The sequence below is a fragment of the Bubalus kerabau genome, chromosome 4, assembly GCF_029407905.1.
Source record: "Bubalus kerabau isolate K-KA32 ecotype Philippines breed swamp buffalo chromosome 4, PCC_UOA_SB_1v2, whole genome shotgun sequence".
Classification (NCBI taxonomy): Eukaryota; Metazoa; Chordata; class Mammalia; order Artiodactyla; family Bovidae; genus Bubalus; species Bubalus kerabau.
Window position 1 is genome coordinate 42,821,781 of NC_073627.1, and position 23,628 is coordinate 42,845,408.

A 23,628-nucleotide genomic window follows, 5' to 3' on the forward strand; every position below is an offset into this window, starting at 1 on the left:
TTTCCTTCACCCTCTCTCAAACGTGTATCTTTAGCCACCTTTTTTTCTTCTCGGAGCCAGAGGCTCTTTTCTTCCGGAGACCAACCTGTGCATCCTACCTCCGCCTTGTATCATGTTCTGTTTCAAGAACCTCCTTTAGCCATTTGTTAAAAAGTAGTTCAGCTGGAGACAAATTCTATTAGTTTTTCTTCATTTGAGAGGTCTGGATTTCCCCTTCATTCCTGAAAAATTTCGTTGCCAGATTAGGAATCTGGGGCTGACAATTGCTTTTTTCCCCCAGCACTTGAAAAATGTGCCAATTCCTTCCTGATTCCACAGTTTCTGATGAGAAATTGGCTGTTATTTGAATTTTTTTCCACTAATATATTTCTTCTCTCTGCTTTAAAAACTTTTTCATTATCTTTAGTTTCCAGAAGGTTGATTATGGTGGGTCTTAGCATAGGTTTCTTTGGCTTTAATCATTGTATTTTTCAGATCAAAAATTTTCATTTGGTTCCTTATTATATCTTTTATTTAATTGGTGAAAGTTTTTCTTTGCAGAGATTCTTTTTATCATTTATTCTAAGATTATTTGTAATTGCTCATTGAACTGTTTTTATTATATCCTTGTCAGATAATTTCCATGTCTGTGTCATTTTGATGTTGGTATCTGTTGTCTTTTTTCATTCAAGTTGAAATTTTCTGGGGTCTTGGTATAATGAGTGATTTTAAAAATTGTATTCTGGATATTTTAGGTATTATATTCAATAAGACTCTGGATCTTATTTAACACCTCTGTTTAAGCAGAGCTCCTTTGGCTCTATGCTGATGGGAAAGATAGTAGAATCTTGTTACTACTAGCTGGGAGTGAAAGTTCACACACACACACACACACACACACACACACCCCACCCCCTCCACCTTGGCCTTTGTTGTTAACCCAGGTGGGAAGAGTGACTTGTTACTGCTCCCCACGTGCCCTCCACTGACACCATGACAGGGGACTTCATTATCACTGTGTGGTAGTGAGAGTCCTAGCTCCACACGTGGTCCTCTTTGATACCACCCAGGCGGTGGGGAAGAGTGCTAGGCTGCCCGTTCAGCCTATGCTGGCGGAGGGTAGAGATGGCCTCGGTTTTTTCTGTAGCAATTGGCTGGAGTAGTACAACTGTTAATCTAAGACTGTTCTGCCCTGGTAGGTTGCCCCTTTCCAGGTTCTTTGGCTGGAGAAGGCTTTTCTTTAATTTTTTTTTGTCTGTGCCCTTTGGCATTTCTGGGTTGTTAGTGTCTCCAGGATCCATTATGGGATACATGAGGCAACATCTCTTATGATATACATGAGGCAAAAAAGAAAACCCAGGGAACTCACCACTGTGTCATCTCTTAGATGCAGGTCACTTGGAGGTTCCTTGGAGGTTCCTGGGTGGTCTGCCTTCTTCTCTCTACATGAGTCTCCTTTATGTATAATGCATGAGTTTTTTGTTTTTTTGCTGTGCTTGGTAGGAGGAATAGAACTACATCTAGACCATTTTGTCCTGAAGTGAAAGTCTCCAATTTTTAATGTTAATTATCTGCCAAGGGCTTCCCAGGTGAGCTAGTGGTAAAGAACCTGCCTGCCAATGCAGGAGATGTAAGAGATGTGGGTTCAATGCCTGGGTCAGGAAGATCCCCTGGAGGAGGGCATGGCAACCCACTCCAGTATTCTTGCCTGGAGAATCCCACGAACAGAGGAGCCTGGTGGGCTACAGTCCATAGGGTTGCAAAGAGTTGGACACGACTGAGCGACTTAGCACAATTATCTGCTAAAATTCTTCCATCTTGTTTTACTTTTCTGAATTTATTCCTTGCCATTATTTTAAAGTCTGATTGGTAACTGAAAAATCTGTGACTTCTGTGGCAGTGTTTCTATTTTTTCCTTGATCTTTCATCATTTGAGATGGGATAATAAAGGGAACTTTTAAATGGATGTTATACATTGATTAAAATTTGTAGTAATCATAGGAGACTCTAGGGGTTATCTTCCTCCACACAATTTTCTGCTTCTTGTAGGCACTTCCTGTAGGTGCAGATCAGTTTACTCCAGTGTGGGGTGGGACTAATACCAAGTGGGATTCTATGTAAAATTTGGCCTGTTTTCGGTTACTTGTAATTACTGCTACTCATAATGTGTAGTCATGCAAGTGTCCTAATTGAAAGTCTGATGACCAGTAGTGCCCCCTTCCTTGACAGGTGCTGAACTCACATTACCTGCCTAAAGCTTCTGTGTGGGTTCTCTGCTGCTGTGTCTCTCTTACGACTTGCTGCTGCTGCTACTGCTGCTAAGTCACTAAGTCGTGTCCGACTCTGTGTGACCCCATAGACGTCAGCCCACCAGGCTCCGCTGTCCCTGGGATTCTCCAGGCAAGAACACTGGAGTGGGTTGCCATTTCCTTCTCCAATGCATGAAAGTGAAAAGTGAAAGTGAAGTCGCTCAGTCGTGTCCGACTCTTAGCGACCCCATGGACTGCAGCCCACCAGGCTCCTCCATCCACGGGATTTTCCAGGCAAGAGTACTGGAGTGGGGTGCCATCACCTTCTCCACTCTTACGACTTACGAGTCAACAAATGCCTTAAGGTGAAAACTTCATCACGTTAACCTCTGAGCTCCCTCTGCTAGGGTCTTGACCCTTAACTCCTTGTTACTTTAGTAACTTTCCAATCCTTTGACAGGTTTTATCTTTTTTAAAAAAATTTCTGTCTGCGCTGAGTCTTCCTCTAGTTGCGGTGAGCAGGGGCTCCTCTCAAGTTGGGGTGTGTGGGCTTCTCATTGCAGAGGCTTCTCTTGTTGAGGCACACAAGCTCTAGGTACTCAGGCTTCAGGAGTTGCAGCACGTGGATTCAGTCATCGTGGCTCACAGGCTTAGTTGCCCTGTGGCTTGTGGAATCTTTCCAGCCCAGGGATTGAACCCATGTCCCCTGCATTGGCAGGCAGATTCCCCACCACTGAGCCGCCGGGGAAGCCCAGTTTTCATTTATCTTGCAGGACTCTAAATTGTCCTCTCTTTTTGTTCTCATCACCCAATTGTCAAAGGGTGCTTCTTCTTTTGTCTTTTTTCCTGTGCGTCCAAGATTGACTCGTTATTGTTGTTTGTTGTTATTGTTCAGTCACTTAAGCTGTGTTTGACTCTTTTTGACCCCTTTAAGTTATACTCACTCCAAAGCCTATTCTATATGGTTTGTGCTCTGATCTGATCTGCTTGGACATGTTTGTTTTCTTTTTTAGGCCATTCAGACTTAAGATGCACTTCCAGAAAGACTTTTCTGGAAGTAGTTTTACACTCACTTTAGGCCCAGTGCTGAAATTCCTCTTCTGCCTTTCTCCACAAAGCCTGGTACTGGGCTAGGGCTGGGGCAGGGCAGGTGAGAGTGCATGCTGAGATTTGGTTATTTTTCTCATCTTATTGTTAGTTTGGAGTTTTGAAATTCTCTGGCTTCAACTTACACTGAGGTTTCTGTATATTTACTTTTTCCTTCTTGTTTTTTGCATTATTTTCCAGTGAAATAATGGGAGACAGGTAGCTTAGGCTGCCACCGATGTTTTCAGTGATCTGGATGTTCACCTCAATGTTTATGACATAAACCAAAAGGTTCTTGTTCTTTCTGAGAAAACTCCAAAAATCCAGGAAAATACTTCAAATATTGGGGGACAGAGAACCACCATTACTGTTCATTTCTCGCAGCAGTTAAGTAAGGCTATTTTCAATGAGTAAGCATAAATATAATCTAATTTTACTTAAAACCAAATATGAAGCATTGGGCATAATTTAAAAATTTACTGCCATTCCCAGGTGGCGCTAGTGGTCAAGTCTGCCTGCCAATGCAGGAGACTTTAGAGATGCAGGTTCAGTCCCTGAGTCAAGAAAATCCCCTGGAGAAGGGCACGGAACCCACTCCAGTATTCTTGCCAGAAGAATCCCATGGACAGAAGAGCCTGGTGGGCTACCCAGTCCATAGAGTTGCAGAGAGTCAGACACGACTGAAGCGACTTAGCACAGCACAAGCCGTGCTATATACAACTTATGGAACCACATAATGGAAGTTTTTATTTTTAGTATTCATGTCTAGGGATTTCTTCTAAATTAAAAAGGCCACCTGTAAACCCATCTTTTGTTCATATATGTGATTAAAATAACTTTCTTTCAAAGTGATCAGAAAACAGCAAAGGATACTGGTTACCAAGGTCATTCAATTTCTGAGTCACATACAATGTTGGGCCCTTTGCTAATATCATTTTGCTTCATTCCCACTATAGTTCTATTGGGTATTATTCCTTAACCAGTAGAGAAACTGAGAGAATGTTAAGCTTGTGCAAAACAAAGTCACAGAGGAAGCAAGTGGCAGAGCCAAGAGTCAATGGGAGACTGATTCAGCTCTGAAGTCCATGCTCAACTCTGTGTTGTACCGCTTCCATAGCAGACTTTTTTTTTTAGAGGAACCAGTCACAACAGAAGTACAGCTTATTTCCATTTCTATTCTCTGGCCTGGAGTATGAATTCCTGCAGAGCCCTTTTTTTTTTTTTTTTAATATAACTTTGTTTTCTCAATTCCTGTTAGAGCAACAGTATCAACAAATCATTGCTAAGTGAAAAGGGGCTTTTAAGTTCATTACACTGTGTCTAAAAGTGCCAGAACATATTACTCTAACTCTGCTTATCTATGAAAAGAACCAAATTTAGAACAAGCAAGCTTGAGATGGATACATAAACCTTTCCATGGCCAGTTTTATTATGTTCCTTGTGGAATGACTAGACTCACACATCAATCTAGCTGACCTGTAGCTATTATGTAATTATTCCAGAAACATAGTTTTATGTTAAGCCAATTCGTGAAGACAGAAACACTCTGCAGCTAACAACCTGTATTCTTTGGTACTATTTTCCCCCTGGAATAGGTAGAAACACTAAATCCATAACTTTTGAATTGAGACAATAACCTTTTCTGGTCTACTGCTTTTGAAAAAAGATTATGAGACAAAACACAAAGAAAGACAGACATCATAAAATAACCTTTATACAGGATTAGTAGATCTGTTTACATATAAAAAACAGGAAGGACCTCATTACAGTTAGATTTCACATAAATTACACAGATTGACTTTTTTTTAACTACTATTCAGCTTCAAAGTCCCTTTTAAAAATTTCGTTTTGAAGGCACAGTGCATGATAATAAACCAAAGACTGAAGCACTTGAGATGAAGGAGTCCTGGGCACCTCATGTATATAGCTATAGATTGTTCTGGAGCTGGGGAATGTCACTCTGAAAAAGTGGAGATGTGAAAAGTTGATTTTTAATCTGAGAGTAGAAAAATACCACTATGTCATACCTCCAGAAAATCTGCAGCATGGCCAGCACAGAATGAGCTTGTACACTCATGGTATGCCATTCATAAAAGCCAGAGTAATACACATTTATAGAATTTATATCCAACTGCCTCAAAATGGTAGCCTGTTTTCAAATTTCACAATAGATTCTGCCAAATCAAAATCAACTAGGATAATATTCTGAAAGTCAAGTGAAATATTCATGAATTATTGCTAAAAACAGGAGAATTGGGTATTGGGAAATATTTCTTACTGAACTGGAAATCCAAGTTTAGCTGACATTTATCAAGGGCTCTAATCACACCCCCCAAAATCTGCTTTAATTACAGCAAATCAGAAATCCAAATACTTATCAAAAATTTGCTAGCTAGAAAATCACTGAACGTTGACCGTAGTGGAATTTTGGTAGTAACATTAAAGTTGCTACTGTTAAAAATGATTCTGCTGGAGAACCATAACTTAGGGCACTATGATGGCATTTGCAGCCAAAAACTTTTAATACAGCAAGGACAAAACCTGGCACAAGTGCATTTCTGGCCACAGGAAAATAAAATGATTTACTGTTGAGAATAAATGGAAATAGAAGAACAGGTCATGGTTATACTGAGTAACCTGGTGTTAACTCAGAAACACAATAAGCTCAGTCATCAGCACTACCTTTTATTTATTTGCCAACTCATAGTTAGTTTTACGTTCAATACTCATTAATTCAGCAAATCTCATTCAGGTGAAAGTTACCAAAGGTTAACCAGTCAATCACACTGGGCCAAATATACATTCTGTTTCCTTTCTGGAGGATGACAAAGTCCCAAAGCACATTCCCTCAAAGAGAACTGTAAGCATTCCTCAACTGGATGGGGTCCCAACCACTACTCAAATGTTCAGCAAAATACATCAAAACCAAAGGGCCTTTCCTTCTGAAATCAACTTGAGTTCTTCTTATTGAACTGTATAATCAGTACAAGTGCATTTACACAGGCAGACACTTTGAACATGACCTACTCAATCACTTTGCTTTTATTAAGGAGTTTCGAGGGAAGAAGGCTTACACACTGATCACCAGGACAAAAAATAAAAAACCGCCTTGTGAGTAAAAAAAGGCACAACTCAGGTTTTGGGCAAATTTCTTAATACTGTGATACTTACTTGCCTCCATGACTCCAGGGAAATGGAAAGTCTCTAGGAGAAATACTGAAGAAATGCATTCCCCATGCCGTATGGCTTCAATGCCTTAAGCAGTTAATGTGGTCTAATATTAATTACATTAGATCCACAAATAAAAGACCAAGCAGGGCAGAGAACACAGTCTTAGTAGTCATGATCCTGTACATTCATGTTAACAGGTAACACAGGCTGAGACGGCCTTGTTTTCCAGAGCAATGCATCATTTAGAAATTCATTAGAAGTTCAAGATTAATAGCAGAATTTGGCTTTCCTTTCAGGAAACATTATTAAAAGAACTATTTGTATGTTCATCTCTAAAAATATTTCACACATGCTGAAAAGGCATGGACTCCAGTCACTGTGGTGTACAGTGAAAGATCTGTTTCATTCAAGAGAGAAATGAATTTAAAAGGCATCCTCTAGTGAAGACCAATGTTAATAAAGTTGAAGGTTGTCTCGTCAACTTTGTTTCCCTTCTACCTGCAGTTGTCCCAAGTGGAGCCAGCCACTCGCAGGCCCTTTGTGGGTTTTCTGACTTTGCACTCTTAAAAATAAAGCTGAAAAGAGCAATGCCACCACATCATCCCCTTAAGGAAAATGTAAAGTATTATCAGAAGAAACTAAATCATGTATATTTCATTAAGTTCCAGAACCTCGTGACCTCTGTTCTGTGCATGTGGTGAATGAACTGAGAGTAGGGTGGCAAGGGCTCAAAACTGAGAGTTGTGTTGATAACAGAGTTAATACTGGAAGGGCTTAACCCTGACCCACCCAAATTAGACTACAGATACTCAGCAATAAATGTCATGACCATTATTCCTGCTAAACCAGATCTCTTTGCGTAAAGCTATACTTTGGGTACATTTCTCAGGAAACTGGGTTGAATGACCTAGGTGGGTGGTCAACCACTCCATATGAAAGATTTGGGATGACTGATACATGAATGATATAGAATTCAACTTGAAAAGATGAGAGCAAGTTTTTTGATCCCCTGATTTAGTACAAGTTCAGCAGCAACTTGGCCGTTAAAACATTCCAACATATTAAACTGTTAGATCATTGGTAAGACTCATACTCACAAAAAAGCATCATTTCCATTGAATAGCATAATATCACAGACACAGTAAAATGCAAATCTTTTAGGCGTTTGCAATAACTTCAGTGGCACTGAAGATGATACTTTCTCACTATGGTGTTAATGTTTGTTTGTTTTTTAATAGAGGGAGCCATATTTAAGTGCTTTCAACTGAACTTTCAACAAAATTGGTTGATCAGGAAGAGACTGCCAAATGAAACATTAGGACAAAGAACCCAATCACTTGCAGAGGCCTTTATGAATAAGGCTGGCCAAGCTATTTCAGTAACAGGATGCTATGAGAGGGTGCCGGCCTGGGCTGCACATGAAATGTAGATATTTTGTGTTCAAATGTAGGTTAAGAATGTGCAAGGAGGTTTCTTCCATACTTCCGGGTATTTTCAGTAGAAGTCAGATCTTGTCGATTGCCAGGTCATCTGAAAACCCTAAGTGTACAACATAGAAAAAAGGTTCGAATTTAGGAAGTATTAGAGAATTAGGCATTCCTAGAATAAACTAGTGCTTCACAGATAAAAGCAACAGCACCTGTGGGTTTTTACCGCGTTAAAAGATAGGCAACATGAGTTTTAGCTTTTGCTAGATCTCCTTCTTGGCTCTACTCAAGTGGACACTGAGATCTTTTTACAACAGAGTCAATGAGTTATCCCTTAAAATGGGGATGTTTAGAACTTTGCTAAACCTTAAAGAGAGGTAGAGAAATCCTCTGTGCTTAGAGCACAGCCCACCAGTTCTGATCTAGCCTTGGAACAGGTAGAAAGCCCAATACAGAAGCCCATTTATTCATTTCCTAATGCTCTATATAAGTTTCAAAATCAATTCAGCCTCCATTAAACCTGAATAATAAGAGAAACTCCAGCTATTCAATAACTAGAGAGAAGTACTTCTCAATAGGTTAAAAAAAAAAAAAAAGTGAGTTTTTAAAGCTTTATGTCAGATTCTGACTGCTGTCCCTGCCTTAATGTTTCTGGATTCTTTTGGCCATTTAAAATAAAGAGAAAAAGCTAAAGCCACTAGTAAACCACCTGATGTGCAAAAGACAACATCCACTAGTTGGCTTTGTGCAGTTGCAACATAAGCTCCAAACAGCTCATCTTAAATTATAAAAGAAAAACCAAGTGGCTGTCCCATCTCTGCTGCATAAATAGAAAGCAGGTTTTTTTTTTTAAAGGTAAGAGTACTTTAAGGAGGGGAAGTTCAAAACCGCAGCCAAATTCACAGAAAATACAAATTTAGCAAGTTAACTTCCCAAAGCTCTTTGAAGAAACAAGACAGTCTCTCTCCTTGATGCAGTGTCTCCCAAAAAGAACTGTAACTTTGCTTGGTACTTATGCTGGGAGAGATGCAAGGCGTGTGTTTCAATGTTTGCTGGAATATAATGTTTCCTCCTCAGTGTCTGTTTCGTCCTGGAACTCATGGCTTAAGAGAGACTTCTTGGAGCCAGTTGACATCATGCGAATTTCATCTTCATACTCATCGTGATGCTGCCTGAGCCGATGAAAGCCATCCTTGTGTCTGTTAGACTTGATTGAGCAGATGCACCAGATAATGCAAGCTGTGAGGATCAATGCTGACATGGTGGCACCTGTCAAACAGAACCATCACGTGACTGGAGCGACAGCTGAAGGATGCAAATAAGCAGCTGCTTACAATGGCACTGTTTAGCATATTCCCTTCATTTATTTATTTCATGCACTTAAAAACAACCTTTTATTATTATAGAAGTAGTAACATGTATTATGCACAAAATTAGAAAACTATAGATAAGCCAAATACTAAAAACCCAAACCCCAAACTCTACTTCCTCACATTTCCATTATCCTGATAACAATCCTAGTGCATATTTTTTCTGGATTTTCCTTCATGCATGTGTATATGTATACAAATATATTTTTTTCTTTTACCACAATGCAGAACTATGGCTAATGCTGTGCAACCTGCTTTTTTAAATCAATCAATGACTTCTACTTTTCCTTTCCGGTAAATTTTCATCTCATTCCAAATCCCTCATTTATGTAAAATATTTTTACATAAGACTCTGATGCTGGGAGGGATTGGGGGCAGGAGGAGAAGGGGACGACAGAGAATGAGATGGCTGGATGGCATCGCTGACTCGATGGACGTGAGTCTCAGTGAACTCCGGGAGTTGGTGATGGACAGGGAGGCCTGGCGTGCTGCGATTCATGGGGTTGCAAAGAGTTGGACACGACTGAGCGACTGATCTGATCTGATCTGATCAGAATAAGAGTCTAAGGACCATAAAATACAACTAATAAAATCATAATAAAAATTAAGGGCACAATAGCAAATAGGTGGCAGAGTCAGATTTAAACTGGATCCCAGCTTCTGTCTTTCTAAGCACTTTGTGATTCATGCTTTATCTGGTTCATGTTTCCAAAATATCACTCTCTCTCAACCAAGGATCTCTCCCCAACACACCCTGTAATAAAACTTGGTCATTTTCTAACAGGTTCAAGCTCTCCTTAGAAATAAACCAAGGTTCTTTGTGCCCAAAGATACAATACAGCAGAGTATTTGTTTTACCACATTTTTTCCTTCTTAAACTTTCAGTAATTCAAGCAATGGCACATTAATCCTGGAGGAAACAAATATTCCCTCCTTCCAGGATCATGGAAAAACAGAACTAATATAAGTCAAAGTCCAAAGGACTTCTTTGCAAGTCATTCATTCAACCAACAGTGAAGTGGCTCTTCCTTAAGACCCACTACATGCCACCCATGGTTCTAGGCACTGGGGAGGCAGAGAAAAGCCCTTTCCTGTCAAAGCTCATGTTTTAGTGGGGGAGATCAAATACAGACAAATAAATGACTAAACATATAATGTAATGGCAGCTAGTGAGAAGTATTTTAACCCAAACATGTGAGGCAGAGACAGGGCATTATTTTAGCTAGGGTAATCAGGGAGGAAGGCCTCTCTGTGGAGATGACATTTGAATATAGACCAGAAAATGGGGAAGGGGCAAGCTGTGAGAACATATGGGAAAATATTCCAGGAAAGTATTCTAGGAAAATCATGTTTAAGTAGGAGACAGTAGAGAAGGTTCAAATGATTATGGAGTTGATCCACTCTCAACCTGAAATGTCAGGATGAGTTTTTAAGTTCAACTACCGAAAATTTACCTGATACAGTTACCACAAGCTCCCTTGGCAAACCAAAGATCCGGTTATCTGTGTCAAAGACTATTACCACAGAACTTGCAGCATCATGACGCACAAAGACCTAGGAAGATAAAGTGCAAGAATGAGGAAAAAGTTTACTTAAGGTATATTATATCCACTCTATGTTCCTAGGGCCTTTACAGCAAACCAAGGAGATGGTTGGTTGTCATCTAAAGAATACAAAATGCTACAAAAATTTCCTTTTGTTGCTAAAGGATAGAAAGATAACTATCATAATCAGGAGATGGTCCACAAGCTTCCTAACAAGAGTTTAATGTTAAACAGAAGTTTAATCCCTGGTAGCTAGCTGGTAAAGAATCTGCCTGCAATGCAGAAGACCCCGGTTCAACTTCTGGGTCAGAAAGATCCCCTGGAGAAGGGATAGGCTTCCCATTCCAGTATTCTTAGGCTTCCCTGGTGGCTCAGCTAGTAAACAATCTTCCTGCAATGTGGGAGACCTGGGTTTGATCCCTGGGTTGGGAGGATCCCCTGGAGAAGGAAATGGCAACTCACTTCAGTATTTTTGCCTGGAGAATTCCATGGACAGAGGAGCATGGTGGGCTATAGTCCACAGGGTTGCAAAGAGTTGGACACGACTAGGCAACTAACATATGTATCTAACATATATATATTCCTGTTTCTAGAAGTATTATGAATAACAAGAATTTACGTTATACCACTCAAGTTGAGTTTCTTACCTGTGAATGTTGTTGCTGATACCCGTCAGCGATGGCGTTGATGTTATGGACACCTGGGGCTAACAGTACATGGAAATAACCTCCGTCTTTTGTGTGTACCTTTATTCCTTCATTGAGCACAATGACTGCTTTAGAGATTGGTTTTCCAGTCTTATCTTTAACAAATCCATGAACTCCCTTATGAACCTGAAAAAAAATGTTTAAAATATAAATTTGTGTTTTTGATAAATGGAAATATTGCCTGCATATCAGCAAACAAAGAATGTCACAGTCAGCAGCGATTGTAGCCACAGCAGATGGGGAGCTCGTAAGCCCTGAGGGAACTTAGGAAGCAGAAGACTACTTGCCTTCTAGCAGCCAACAGACTGCAGCCCCTCCCCATGGTGAGCCCTGAGAAAACTCAGAATGTGAAAACTCAGTATACTGGCCCCAGACAGCTGAGGTGCATATCAAAGGAATGATCTCAAGGGGGCTCACACTCTTGCATCTTCCCATGTATAGAAAATGGCTAACTTCCTTAACTTGAGATATCTGGTTTTCTTTAATTAACAACAATCTTTTGATGTTAAGACTACCTGCCCTTTGTTGCAAAACTCCTATATATCCTGGCTGCTCCCCAACTTCCTTGGAGCAGTTCTTTCAGGGTTACTGGAGATGCTGCCTCCTGGGCTTTAAGTCCTAAAAGCTCTCACCAAATAAAACATAACTTGCAACGTTTAGGCTGTGAATAATTTTTTAGTCAACATTTTCATGATGCCAGATATCCGAGGGGCAATAGCTTGAGACATGACATAAACCCAAAAAAAAACCCCTCCAGAAGGCTGGCTTATTCCTCCCTCCCCACCAACTCTGACCTTGTTTGCTACTCTTTCACTGCTGCAGAGGCACAGCGATGGAAATAAGTGAAAAGAGGACTCTGATATAGTCAAGCCTAAAATGTTAGAACCCAAATCTCCTATGCCTTGAATGCTTTACTTCCCACCTCAGGAGTAACACTGTGTGATATTCCAATGGAAGAACCTGCGACATCTCACAGGGTTAAATTACCTCATCATACAGCAGATATGTGAACTCATGGCACCTATTTAGACAATAGAAAAGGAATAAAACTCTCCTTTCTACATCATTTAAAATAAATAATATTGAGGCTTCCCTGGTGGCTCAGTGGTAAAGAATCCACCTGTCAATGTCAGAGACATGGGTTTGATCCCTGCTCTGGGAAGATCCCACATGCTGCAGAGCAACTATGCCCCCATGCCACAACTACTGAGAGCCTGTGCTCTAGAGCCTGGGAGCTGCAACCACTGAGCCCACATGCCCTAGAGCCCTGCTCCGCAACAAGAGAAGCCCCCGCAGAGAGAAGCCCGAACACTGCAATGAAAACGAGCCTCTGTTTGCCCCAACTAGAGAAAAGCCTGCACATCAATGAAGACTCAGCACAGCCAGAAATAGATAAATAAAAATAAATAAAATTATTAAAAAATAAAATCAATAACACAAAAATTTTGGTAAGAGATGAAGAAAATGTTTTGATAAAAGTTTCCATTGAACATACTTCTGGCAGTTTGCTTCTAAAAGAGGATTACTCACCTCCACCAACATGCTGAGAAGAGATTTCTTATTTTCTGCCCACAACGAAGGGAGTTGTGCTGCACTAGGAAAGTAGCAGCAACTTGTATACACTGTGATCTCCGGACAGTGGCCATAGGTGACACTATAATCCTGGAATATAAAATTCACAAACAAATGTAGGAAGATGAGTAAGCACAAGTAAGAATGGGGCTTTGTAATGCTCAAATGCAATGAAAGGAATAAAAAGACAACTTGGCTGATGTAAACAAAGAATTTGTAAAGCATTTCACAGCAAATATAAATAAACCCCTTGGTATTATAATCAGTCACAAACACGTCTACTCCTAAGAGAATTCTTAAGACCAGGGGTTATGTCTAATTCATTTTTACATCTCCAGTGCTTCCTACAGTGCCTGGTTGGTAGAGGGGTTGTTGTTATGGTTTGTTGAATAAATGAAAAGTACATGCAGAGTGTCAGCTTCCCTTTAAATCCTAGAACTTCATTGCTGTTACTGCTGTTTTCAAAGTTCTTAGAGGCAGAATCACAAGTACTTGCTCTCTGATACCCGCAAACTGGAGGCTCAAGCCTACCATACAGCAATATAGCAAATATTTAGGTAGGAACTACTTGTGTGGACAAGTTCCAAAACCTAACTTTCCACCTTCACCCAACTACCAAAATTCTTCTTCCTAATTCAATTCAGTTAATGACAATAACTCATTTTATCACACGGATATGAAATCTTTTGTCTTTCATTTCTTGCTATCACCTAGAATTTGCCAACTCTGGTGAATTCCACCTCTACAGTATCTCTGAAACTTCATCCCTTGATTCCACTCCCATTGCCACTTTTCTAATCTCAGCCTTCAGTTGTTCTTGTCTAGGCTATTCTAAACCAGTCTCCCTGCACCACAGTCTCTCTTTACTCCAAACCATCTTAACCCACTGTTAAGAGATTGATTTTTCCATAGCACAGCTCAGATCATGTCACCATATCCCTGTTTAAAAGCTCAATGGCTTCCCATTGCTTACTAAAACAAAGTATTCAAAGCCTCAAACTCTGTTTCCATTCTTATCCTCTGTTGCTCTCCATTACACCTCATATTCTAACTAACTTAGGCTGCTTCTCTTTTAAAAAAATCTTTATTTTATATTGGAGTAGAGCTGATTAACAATGCTGTGTTAGTTCATGTATACAGCAGAGTGGTTCAGTTCTACATATACATGTATCTTTTCTTTGACAAATTCTTTTCCCATTTAGGTTATTAGACAGTACTGAGCAGAGTTCATTCACTTCACTGTATCAGAAAAGCCACCTATTCTTTCACTCCATGTCCAGTACATATTTACAATCCCATTCTCACTGTATTCTATAAAACATACCTTCATGCTGCCCAGGTGACTGTGCCATTCTGCTCCACGCATTACTCCTCCTGGAATATTCTCATCTATAAAAGCATTGAGAATTGTAGGGTCAATAAGATCATATAAGGCAAGTCCTCCTCCTCTCTCCAAACAGCAACAACAGTAACAAAGCGTAGGGAAAGTACCTACCTGATTTATTGGGACAACTGGGCTGACCCATATGCATCGATGGATGGTTATTTGCATAAAGAGATGCCAGATGCTTTAGAGTCTCTTTGTTTTCCACTACAAAAAGAAAAATTCAGAAGTTAGCAGAGAAATCGAAAGAATTTTTCTCCAAGTTCAACTTCATGGACACAGAAATCACATTCCTTTCCTTCGAGTAAATCTTGTGCCTCGAGGAAGTTGATTAAGGAGTTATTATAATTAAGTACATGGTTCTGTTCACCCCAAATAGGGAAAGGAGTACATCAAGTCTATATATTGTCTTATTTAACTTATATGCAGAGTACATCATGAGAAACGCTGGGCTGGATGAAGCACAAGCTGGGATCAAGATTGCTGGGAGAAATCTCAATAACCTCAGATACGCAAATGACACCACCCTTATGGCAGAAAGTGAAGAGGAACTGAAGAGCCTCTTGATGAAAGTAAAAGAGGAGAGTGAAAAAGCTGGCCTAAAACTCAACATTCAAAAAACTAAGATCATGTCATCTGGTCCCATCAGTTCTTGGCAAATAGGTAGGGAAACAATGGAAACAGTGACAGACTTTATTTTCTTGGGCTCCAAAATCACTGCAGATGGTTACTGCAGCCATGAAATTAAAAGGTGCTTGCTCCTTGGAAGAAAAGTTACGGACAATCTAGATAGCATATGAAAAAGCAGAGATATTACTTTGCCAACAAAGGTACATCTAGTTAAAGATATGATTTTTCCAGTAGTCATGTACAGATGTGAGAGTTGGACTATAAAGAAAACTAAGTGCTGAAGAATTGATGCTTTTGAACTGTGGTGTTGAAGAAGACTCTTGGGAGTCCCTTGGACTGCAAGGAGATCAAACCAGTCAATCCTAAAGGAAATCAGTCCTGAATATTCATTGGAAGGACTGATGTTGAAGATGAAACTCCAATTCTTTGGCCACATGATGTGAAGAACTGACTCATTGGAAAAGACCCTGATGCTGGGAAAGACTGAAGGTGGGAGGAGAAGGGGATGACAGAGGATGAGATGGTTGGATGGCATCACCGACTCAATGGTCATGAGTTTGAGCAAAATCTGGGAGTTGGTGACAGACAGGGAAGCCTGGTGTGCTGCAGTCCATGGGGTTGCAAAAAGTTGGACACAACTGAGCGACTGAACTACTCTAGTCTGTTCACCCCAGAATAATCTGACCAAGGAGAGAAGCAACTTTCTTATATTAAAAGGCACTGTGAATTTAACAAGTCACTGCATAAAAACACAAACCTATTTTGGTATGTTTTACTACATTTGGAGGCAACTGTGGCCTAATTACAACATTCCTTGTAAGCCTGAAAATGTATTGAAAACGACACAAATTATCTCTACATACAATGGCCTCAGGCAGATTCAACAGGCAACTGTTTAACTCCCCACAAGGTGCAATCAGTCAGGCACAGTTTAAAGCAGGAGAGGGGAATTCAGTACCATTGCTTCCCTGGTAGCTCAGTTAGTAAAGAATCCGCTTGCAATGCAGGAGGACCCTGGTTCGATTACTGGGTCAGGAAGATCCACTGGATAAGGGAAAGACTACCCACTCCAGTATTCATGTGGTGGGAATACTTATATTAAATAAGTATTTAATACTTATTTTAAAGTATTAACACTTATATTAAATAAGTATTTAAATACTTTCCTAGTGCAGCACAACTCCCTTGTGGCTCTGCTGGTAAAGAATCTGTCTGTGTTGCGGGACAACCGCTCCAGTATTCTTGCCTGGAGAATTCCATGGACTATATATAGTCCATGGGGTTGCAAAGAGTTGGACACAACTGAGCAACTTTCACTTTCACTTTCAATGTTTGGTTCAGTTCAGTTCAGTTCAGTCACTCAGTCGTGTCCAACTCTTTGCAACCCAATGAGTTGCAGCACCAACTCCCGGAGTTCACCCAAACTCATGTCCATCGAGTCGGTGATGGCATCCAACCATCTCATCCTCTGTCGTCCCTTCTCCTCCTGCCCCCAATCCCTCCCAGCATCAGAGTCTTTTCCAATGAGTCAACTCTTCGCATGATGTGGCCAAAGTACTGGAGTTTCAGCTTTAGCATCAGTCCTTCCAAAAAACACCCAGGACTGATCTCCCTTAGAATAGACTGGTTGGCTCTCCTTGCAGTCCAAGGGACTCTCAAGAGTCTTCTCCAACACCACAGTTCAAAAGCATCAATTCTTCAGTGCTCAGCTTTCTTCACAGTCCAACTCTCACATCCATACATGACCACTAGAAAAACCATAGCCTTGACTAGATGGACCTTTGTTAACAAAGTAATGTCTCTGCTTTTGAATATGCTATCTAGGTTGGTCATAACTTTCCTTCCAAGGAGTAAGCATCTTTTAATTTCATGGCTGCAATCACCATCTTCAGTGATTTTGGAGCCCCCAAAAATAAAGTCTGACACTGTTTCCACTGTCTCCCCATCTATTTCCCATGAAGTGATGGGACCAGATGCCATGATCTTCGTTTTCTGAATGTTGAGCTTTAAGCCAACTTTTTCACTCTCCACTTTGACTTTCATCAAGAGGCTTTTGAGTTCCTCTTCACTTTCTGCCATAAGGGTGGTGTCATCTGCATATCTGAGGTTATTGATATTTCTCCCGGCAATCTTGATTCCAGCTTGTGCTTCTTCCAACTCAGCGTTTCTCATGATGTACTCTGCATATAAGTTAAATAAGCAGGGTGACAATATACAGCCTTGACGTACTCCTTTTCCTATTTGGAACCAGTCAGATGATATGAATTTCTTGGGGCGAGCACTGTGTCTTATTCACTTTTGTATTTCCAGTATCTACAGATATAATAACTGTTCCATAAATGCTTATGGAGTGAACTGAACAGGTGTGACAAGATGGCTACACTAACTGAAGCTAGGCTCCCTCCCACAAGGAACTGTTTGAACTGTTGACAGGTGTACAGTCTTCTTAGGCTGGTTATTCATGCAGTGTGCTCAAAGGCTCACCATTTTAAAAAGTTTCAGAAGGGACATTACCTAATTGAAATTTGAAATTTCCTATCTAAGCTTAAATGCTATATATGTAAAGTAAAATTCTACATACCTGTTTGCACTGGCTTGTCATACGGGTATGTGACCAGCACCGAACCACCATCTAGAGCAACAGAAAGACTGAAGTCCTGTTTCTGAATCAGGTTTTCAATGATGGCTTTAGTCTCAGGTTGGGAGGCATTACCTAAAAAATAGAAAAGTCAAACATAAAATACGGAGTTTTAAAACTTTTAGTATGAGCAGCTAAGAAAATATTCCCTACTTGAACATAGTCAAAAGGTTAACTTACAAAATCTGTAAATACTTTATTACACCATAAGCCACTATCTCAAGAAAGAAAGATATATCTTAGGAGGCAGGTTATTTTGAGTTTTACATATTTTAGATAATGTTGAAAGGTCAATGACTCTTAGCAAGTTTAAGAAAATTCTTACTGGAAACAAAAAGAGATAGATATATCCTCTCTTAGAAAATGATAAACTGTTTTTGAAAGAAAATAAGATTTTTCAGAAATTTTCTGCAGTATTGTTTGCAAGAACAAAAAATTGGAACAAAATTAAATGTCCATCAGCAGGGAAACTGTTGAATAAATTAGAGTACTACCATACATTAATAGCATACTAAAATGCCATTAATAAGAATGTTAGAGATTTGTAAGTATTAAAATAGACAGATATCAGTGATGTATCCAGTAGAAAAAGTTGCAGAATATCTATAGCTGATGATCCTTATATTTAAGTAAATAAGAAACAGGCCCCTTCAAATCAACATACACATACATCGTGTGTGTGTGTGTGTGTGTGTGTGTGTGTACACACATATATAAGAGAATAGAGAGAGAGACTATCCATCTCTGTATGACTAGTGATGGAAACTTCTCCCCAATATTGCATTTCGAAGAAAAAACTTGAATTACCTTTGCAAATGAAAAACAAGGAAAACCTGCAAAGTTTTCAAGATGTCTCTATTCATTTATACTGTACATCCTAGACAAGAAAGCACCCCTTACTCATTTAAATAACAGGATCAACCAATCTCCTAGCAAAGAGAAATAAAATTATCTGCAAAGTACTTTAATGGCATAAAAATAAGTCTTACTTGTGAAGTCTGTATCCAGGTCTTTGCCACGAGCATTTGTCTGTCCTGTCTTGGAAGTGCAGTCTTTCTCTTGTGCTTTCTCTCGCCCATCTGGATTTAGAGAAGGGACAATCACAATTCTAGTCCTGTCAACCAACTAAAACAGAAACAGAAATAAATGGGTTTATTAGCTCCACGTGAAATCAAAAGATAACCTTGCCATGCCTCAAACAGAAAGTCTTCATTATTTGTTTTAAACACAGATTTAAAAGGCAGAATTGAAAAATAAATAAAATTCTTTCTTGCTCCAAGTAAATTTTAAAAATAATAAAAAACTATATAACTAATGTTCCTAGAGACCTCCCAATAACTTACATCAAGGTTTAAAAACCACTGCCTATAGACTAAAATCCCCTGGAGGAGGAAACGGCAACCCACTCCAGTATTCTTGCCTGGAAAATCCCATGGATAGAGAGGCCTGGCAGTCTACAGTCCATAAGGCTGCAAAAGAGTCAGACATGACTGCACCCACACACATAGGCTAAACCCAGCCTGATGCTTGTTATTGTAAATAAAGTTTTACTGGCACACAGTCTTGCCCATTCATGTGACTGTTTTTGTTCTGCAATGGCAGAGTTGAGTAGCTGAAACACAGAACATCTGACCCACAGAGCCCCAAATGTATATTATATGACCCTTTATAGAAAAGGTTTGCTGACCACTTGCTGGCTTAGGTCAATAATAATGGTAATATGGTATTTCCAGATTAAAAACTAGAACATATAATTTTCTAGTTGACAAATATCAATGTATATCTGGAAACAATGAGACAGAAGAGTTGAAATCAGCATATCAAAAAATATGGGGTAGGATATTTGTCTAATCCAAATAATTTCTCCTTCAGATGATCCATATCCATAGGTGTTAATACCTATATTTATGGCATGAACTTCTCATTTAATTTATCCTAAATATTTCTAATAGTGAATCAGAATAAGTGATCCCTGGTTTATTTGTTCTGGTAAAACAGTCAATAGCTTGAAATATATTTGCAATCCTTTAATTAATTTATTCTAGAATCTTTCCCCTGAGAGAGATTTTCTTCCTAAAGTATATATGTTTGGGGTTAACCACAGGTCTCTGGTTACATATTTGTTTCTTTGAAGTCTCCAGACAATTCTGACACTTAGCTCAAAACAAATGGCAATCTAAAGCGTTGTTGTTGTTTAGTTGCTTAGTTGTGTCCGACTCTTTCGCGACCCCATGGACTGTAGCCCATGAGTCTCCTGTCTGTGGGATTCTCCAGGCAACCCACTGGAGTGGGTTGCCATTTCCTTCTCCAGGGGATCTCCCCACCCAGAGATCAAACCTGTTTCTTGCACTGCAGGTGGATTATTTACCAGTTAGCTACCTGGGAAACGCAATCTAAAGCCTAATTAGACCAGTGAGGCAAAATCTTATAAACTAGGAGTTTTGAAATTCATGGTAGATGTTGTACCTTTCATAACCATAAGATCAGTAGGTAGCAATTGTGGCCAAATAATAGAATAATCTGAGGAGCTTTTAAAGGAATATTGATGCTTCTGGGAATGGAGCCCAGCCACTGAGATTTTTAGAAACTTCCCAGATTTTTCAATGTGTAGCCAGGGTTGAGAACCACTCTCCTAGGTAATCTCCTATTTTGAAACAACAACATCAACAAAATCTCTGAAAACAGGAAGAAGTCAATGGGATCTCTTTTTTTGAAAGTTTTTTGATCAAGTCTGATTTACGTTCACTTCACCTAATCCCACATCATGGGATCCTAATCATGACATCAATTCTTTCCAAATTTCTCTCAGTGGAGACAGTAGAGTAAAACAGAATAGCATAGGCTTTCCAGTGACACACACCTGGGCTTAAATCCCAGTTTTACCACTTAGCAGCTGTGTGACCTCCTATAAGTTATCTAATATCTCTGCCTCGGTTTTCACGTCTATTAAATGGAGGTAATATAATTGCAGGGTTGAGGATTAAATTATGATATATGTAAAGTACCTACAACATAGTAGGTATCAAACAAATACTACTTGCTTTTCCCTTTCCTAAGTTCTATATAGACAGTGCCAATTAGTGAGTGTTCTAAACAGAGGCGCACTCTTTCCTTCCTTTCTCTAACACAACATAGAAACTAGGCTGTTTAATCACATATAAGCAGCTTCTGGACCAGCAGTATAGTCTCTAGTCATGGATGGCTGAAGTTGGCACTGCTGTATCACTTCTTCTAAAATCCCTGAGCATCCAATACTTTCATCTTTATTACATGAAAAGAAAAACGATTTCTCTTCCACCTCATTTTTCAATATAGTACCCTAACTGTAAATAACTGGCAATGGAAGTCCCTCCAATTAGAGTGTATATCACTGTGAGTAAAGAATGGAAGGGTAACACAAAGGAATAGAGGACTGAATGCAAATCTTTATTCTTTCTTTTCCTCTATGGCTCTTAATATATACAAAGAAATATAATAGACACAATTAACAACTATATACCAAGGTCAATTTTTAAAGAGTAAAGTTTATAATGATATTAAAAGTACCACTGTATAAAAATCTAACAGGAAATTAAAATTTTTAAAAAATGATGCCTTGATATCAGTATACAATCAGTAAGTCACTGAGCTTTATCCTTTTAAAGCATGTCAAAACAGGTTATTCTCTTACTTGTGTAACAGCTGGGTTCTTTTTGTAGTTCAGACAGAGAAATTCTGCCAGAGCCAAAAGAAGTTCAGTTCCAACTGGAGCATTGCCATGGATACCAGCAACAAAACGAATCTTTGGTTCTTCAGGCTCAGATACATTGGGCTTATTGGAGATTTCAAGGGACCAAATGTGACGATATTCAGCACTCTGTCCCAAACTGTCGAAAACCAGAATCAAAAAGTCAGTAAGTAATCAAGTTACTTACTTGATTGCTACCTTACTTGATTACTGTTAATGCTGCCTTACAGATTTTAAAAACAGAAAAGAGAACAAAATTCGAAAAGTCTTAAAAAATCTTTAAAGAATAAATCTCTGTGTCAGAATACTTTAAGAAAATTAGGTTCCCTTGATCAAAGACAAACAGATGTGAGATACTATCAGATTTAGGAATGACTATGATTGAGAACTGCATTCCTTCAAGTCCAGTCATTCCTCGATCATCTTCGTGATGTTTACCCAATCTTCTATAATCTATATTATTTCTTTAGTTAGCATATGTCTCTTAAGTTAACTCACTTAAATATTTATTACTGAAATCTCTAAATATACACAAATGCATAAAATCTTACGTTTAAGATCTAAATGAATTTATGTGAATAAGACATTTTATATTTTAAATGCAGTACCAGAATCACAGCAAAACTAATTTTAAAGGCCTGCTTTCTCTAATATAAAGAAAGACTTATTAAGAGTTAGATAGAAAAAAAAATTGGCACTAAACTGAGGATTAATAGAATAGACAAAGCACTGCTTTTGCACGAAGGTATTTAATGATACTTAGTAACCGTTGGAGGGCCACCTAAAACTGTCTTGCATCCCACCATGGGCAGATGTTGTACATTAGGGGGGGGACTATTTAACAAAAAATGCATGCTCAATTGCATTTAAAGGTTAAAAAACTTCACTAAGTAAACGGAAAGCAAAACAATGTCCAATTTTATTTTAAAATAAGAAAGTTTTTAACCTCTATATGGCACTAAGATGGACCATATTAAAACATGACCTGGGCAGAAAAGTTCAAGATCAGTTGTGGGAGAGAGGTAATTGGTATGTTCCAATGGAAGAGAGGTAATTTCAGTTCAGTTCAGTTCAGTCGCTCAGTCGTGTCCGACTCTTTGTGACCCCATGAACTGCAGCATGCCAGGCCTCCCTGTCCATCACCAACTATGGGAATCCACCCAAACCCATGTCCATTGTGTCGGTGATGCCATCCAACCATCTCATCCTCCGTGGTCCCCTTCTCCTCCTGCCCTCAATCTTTGCCAGCATCAGGGTCTTTTCACATGAGTCAGCTCTTTGCATCAGGTGGCCAAAGTATTGGAGTTTCAGCTTCAACATCAGTCCTTCCAATGAACACCCAGGACTGATCTCCTTTAGGATGGACCGGTTGGATCTCCTTGCAGTCCAAGGGGCTCTCAAGAGTCTTCTCCAACACCACAGGTAATTGGTAATTGCCAAAGTAAATATGTGCAATTTATGTGCAAAAGTAAAATCCTTTGTAATCACAAACATTATAAACCAGAATTTGAGAAACTAAATTTACTGGTAAAATTAAAAGAAACAGTGAAGGAAAAAAAGTGAAAAGTAAAAGGCTAGATAATGTTCATTTGGTTTGGAGTAGAGACTTGTTAAGCTCAGGGCAAAATGGAAAGACCCTACAATAGGCAAATAGGAATCAACAGGTCAAGAAAATAATTGTGAAACAGTGAAAGTGAAGCAGAGAAGCACAGTGAAATGAAGGTAAAAGTTATCTTAGTCATCAGTTTCACATAAGCCAGTACTGCATGTTTTCTCAAAACCCGTAATCACATGAGCCCCTAAGGCTTCAGGGAACAGTAATTGTGAGTAGAGACTAAAGTACAGAAAATGACAGCCAACCAAACTTCATTTTCTAATTTGAAGAAAAGGTTAAACATTATTCCTGACAAGTGAGCTCATAGTTCTAAACCTATCCCTTGCCCCTAGCAAAATAAAACTAAATAATATTTACTCAGAACATAAAATCTGCAGCTGAGAAGTGGAAAGCGTTTTGAAATCAAAGTAATTACTAGAAAGAGTGGCTTTACGTTTTCTGGAGGTACAGGCCACACATTACTGAACTAACAAGTGGCTCTGTTCCAGTGTTTCTTGTAAAAGTTTTCAAGATTCATTGCTAGAAAGAT

At 39.2% G+C, this 23,628-nt stretch overlaps 1 protein-coding gene across 1 annotated transcript in view; it reads right to left on the minus strand.

The window, feature by feature from the left end:
* Nucleotides 1–5,004: 5,004 nt before the first annotated feature.
* The window catches only part of CPD (carboxypeptidase D), a 71,335-nt gene continuing 52,711 nt past the window's right edge, over nt 5,005–23,628 (minus strand). The window contains exons 13-21 of the mRNA XM_055577043.1: nt 21,428–21,623; nt 18,747–18,882; nt 17,701–17,832; nt 14,601–14,696; nt 14,430–14,494; nt 13,064–13,195; nt 11,474–11,659; nt 10,737–10,836; nt 5,005–9,181 (exon numbers count right to left, since the gene is read on the minus strand). Of these exons, the coding sequence (XP_055433018.1) occupies nt 8,955–9,181; nt 10,737–10,836; nt 11,474–11,659; nt 13,064–13,195; nt 14,430–14,494; nt 14,601–14,696; nt 17,701–17,832; nt 18,747–18,882; nt 21,428–21,623 (1,270 nt within the window). The 3' untranslated portion in view covers nt 5,005–8,954. The remainder of the gene's footprint in view (nt 9,182–10,736; nt 10,837–11,473; nt 11,660–13,063; nt 13,196–14,429; nt 14,495–14,600; nt 14,697–17,700; nt 17,833–18,746; nt 18,883–21,427; nt 21,624–23,628) is intronic.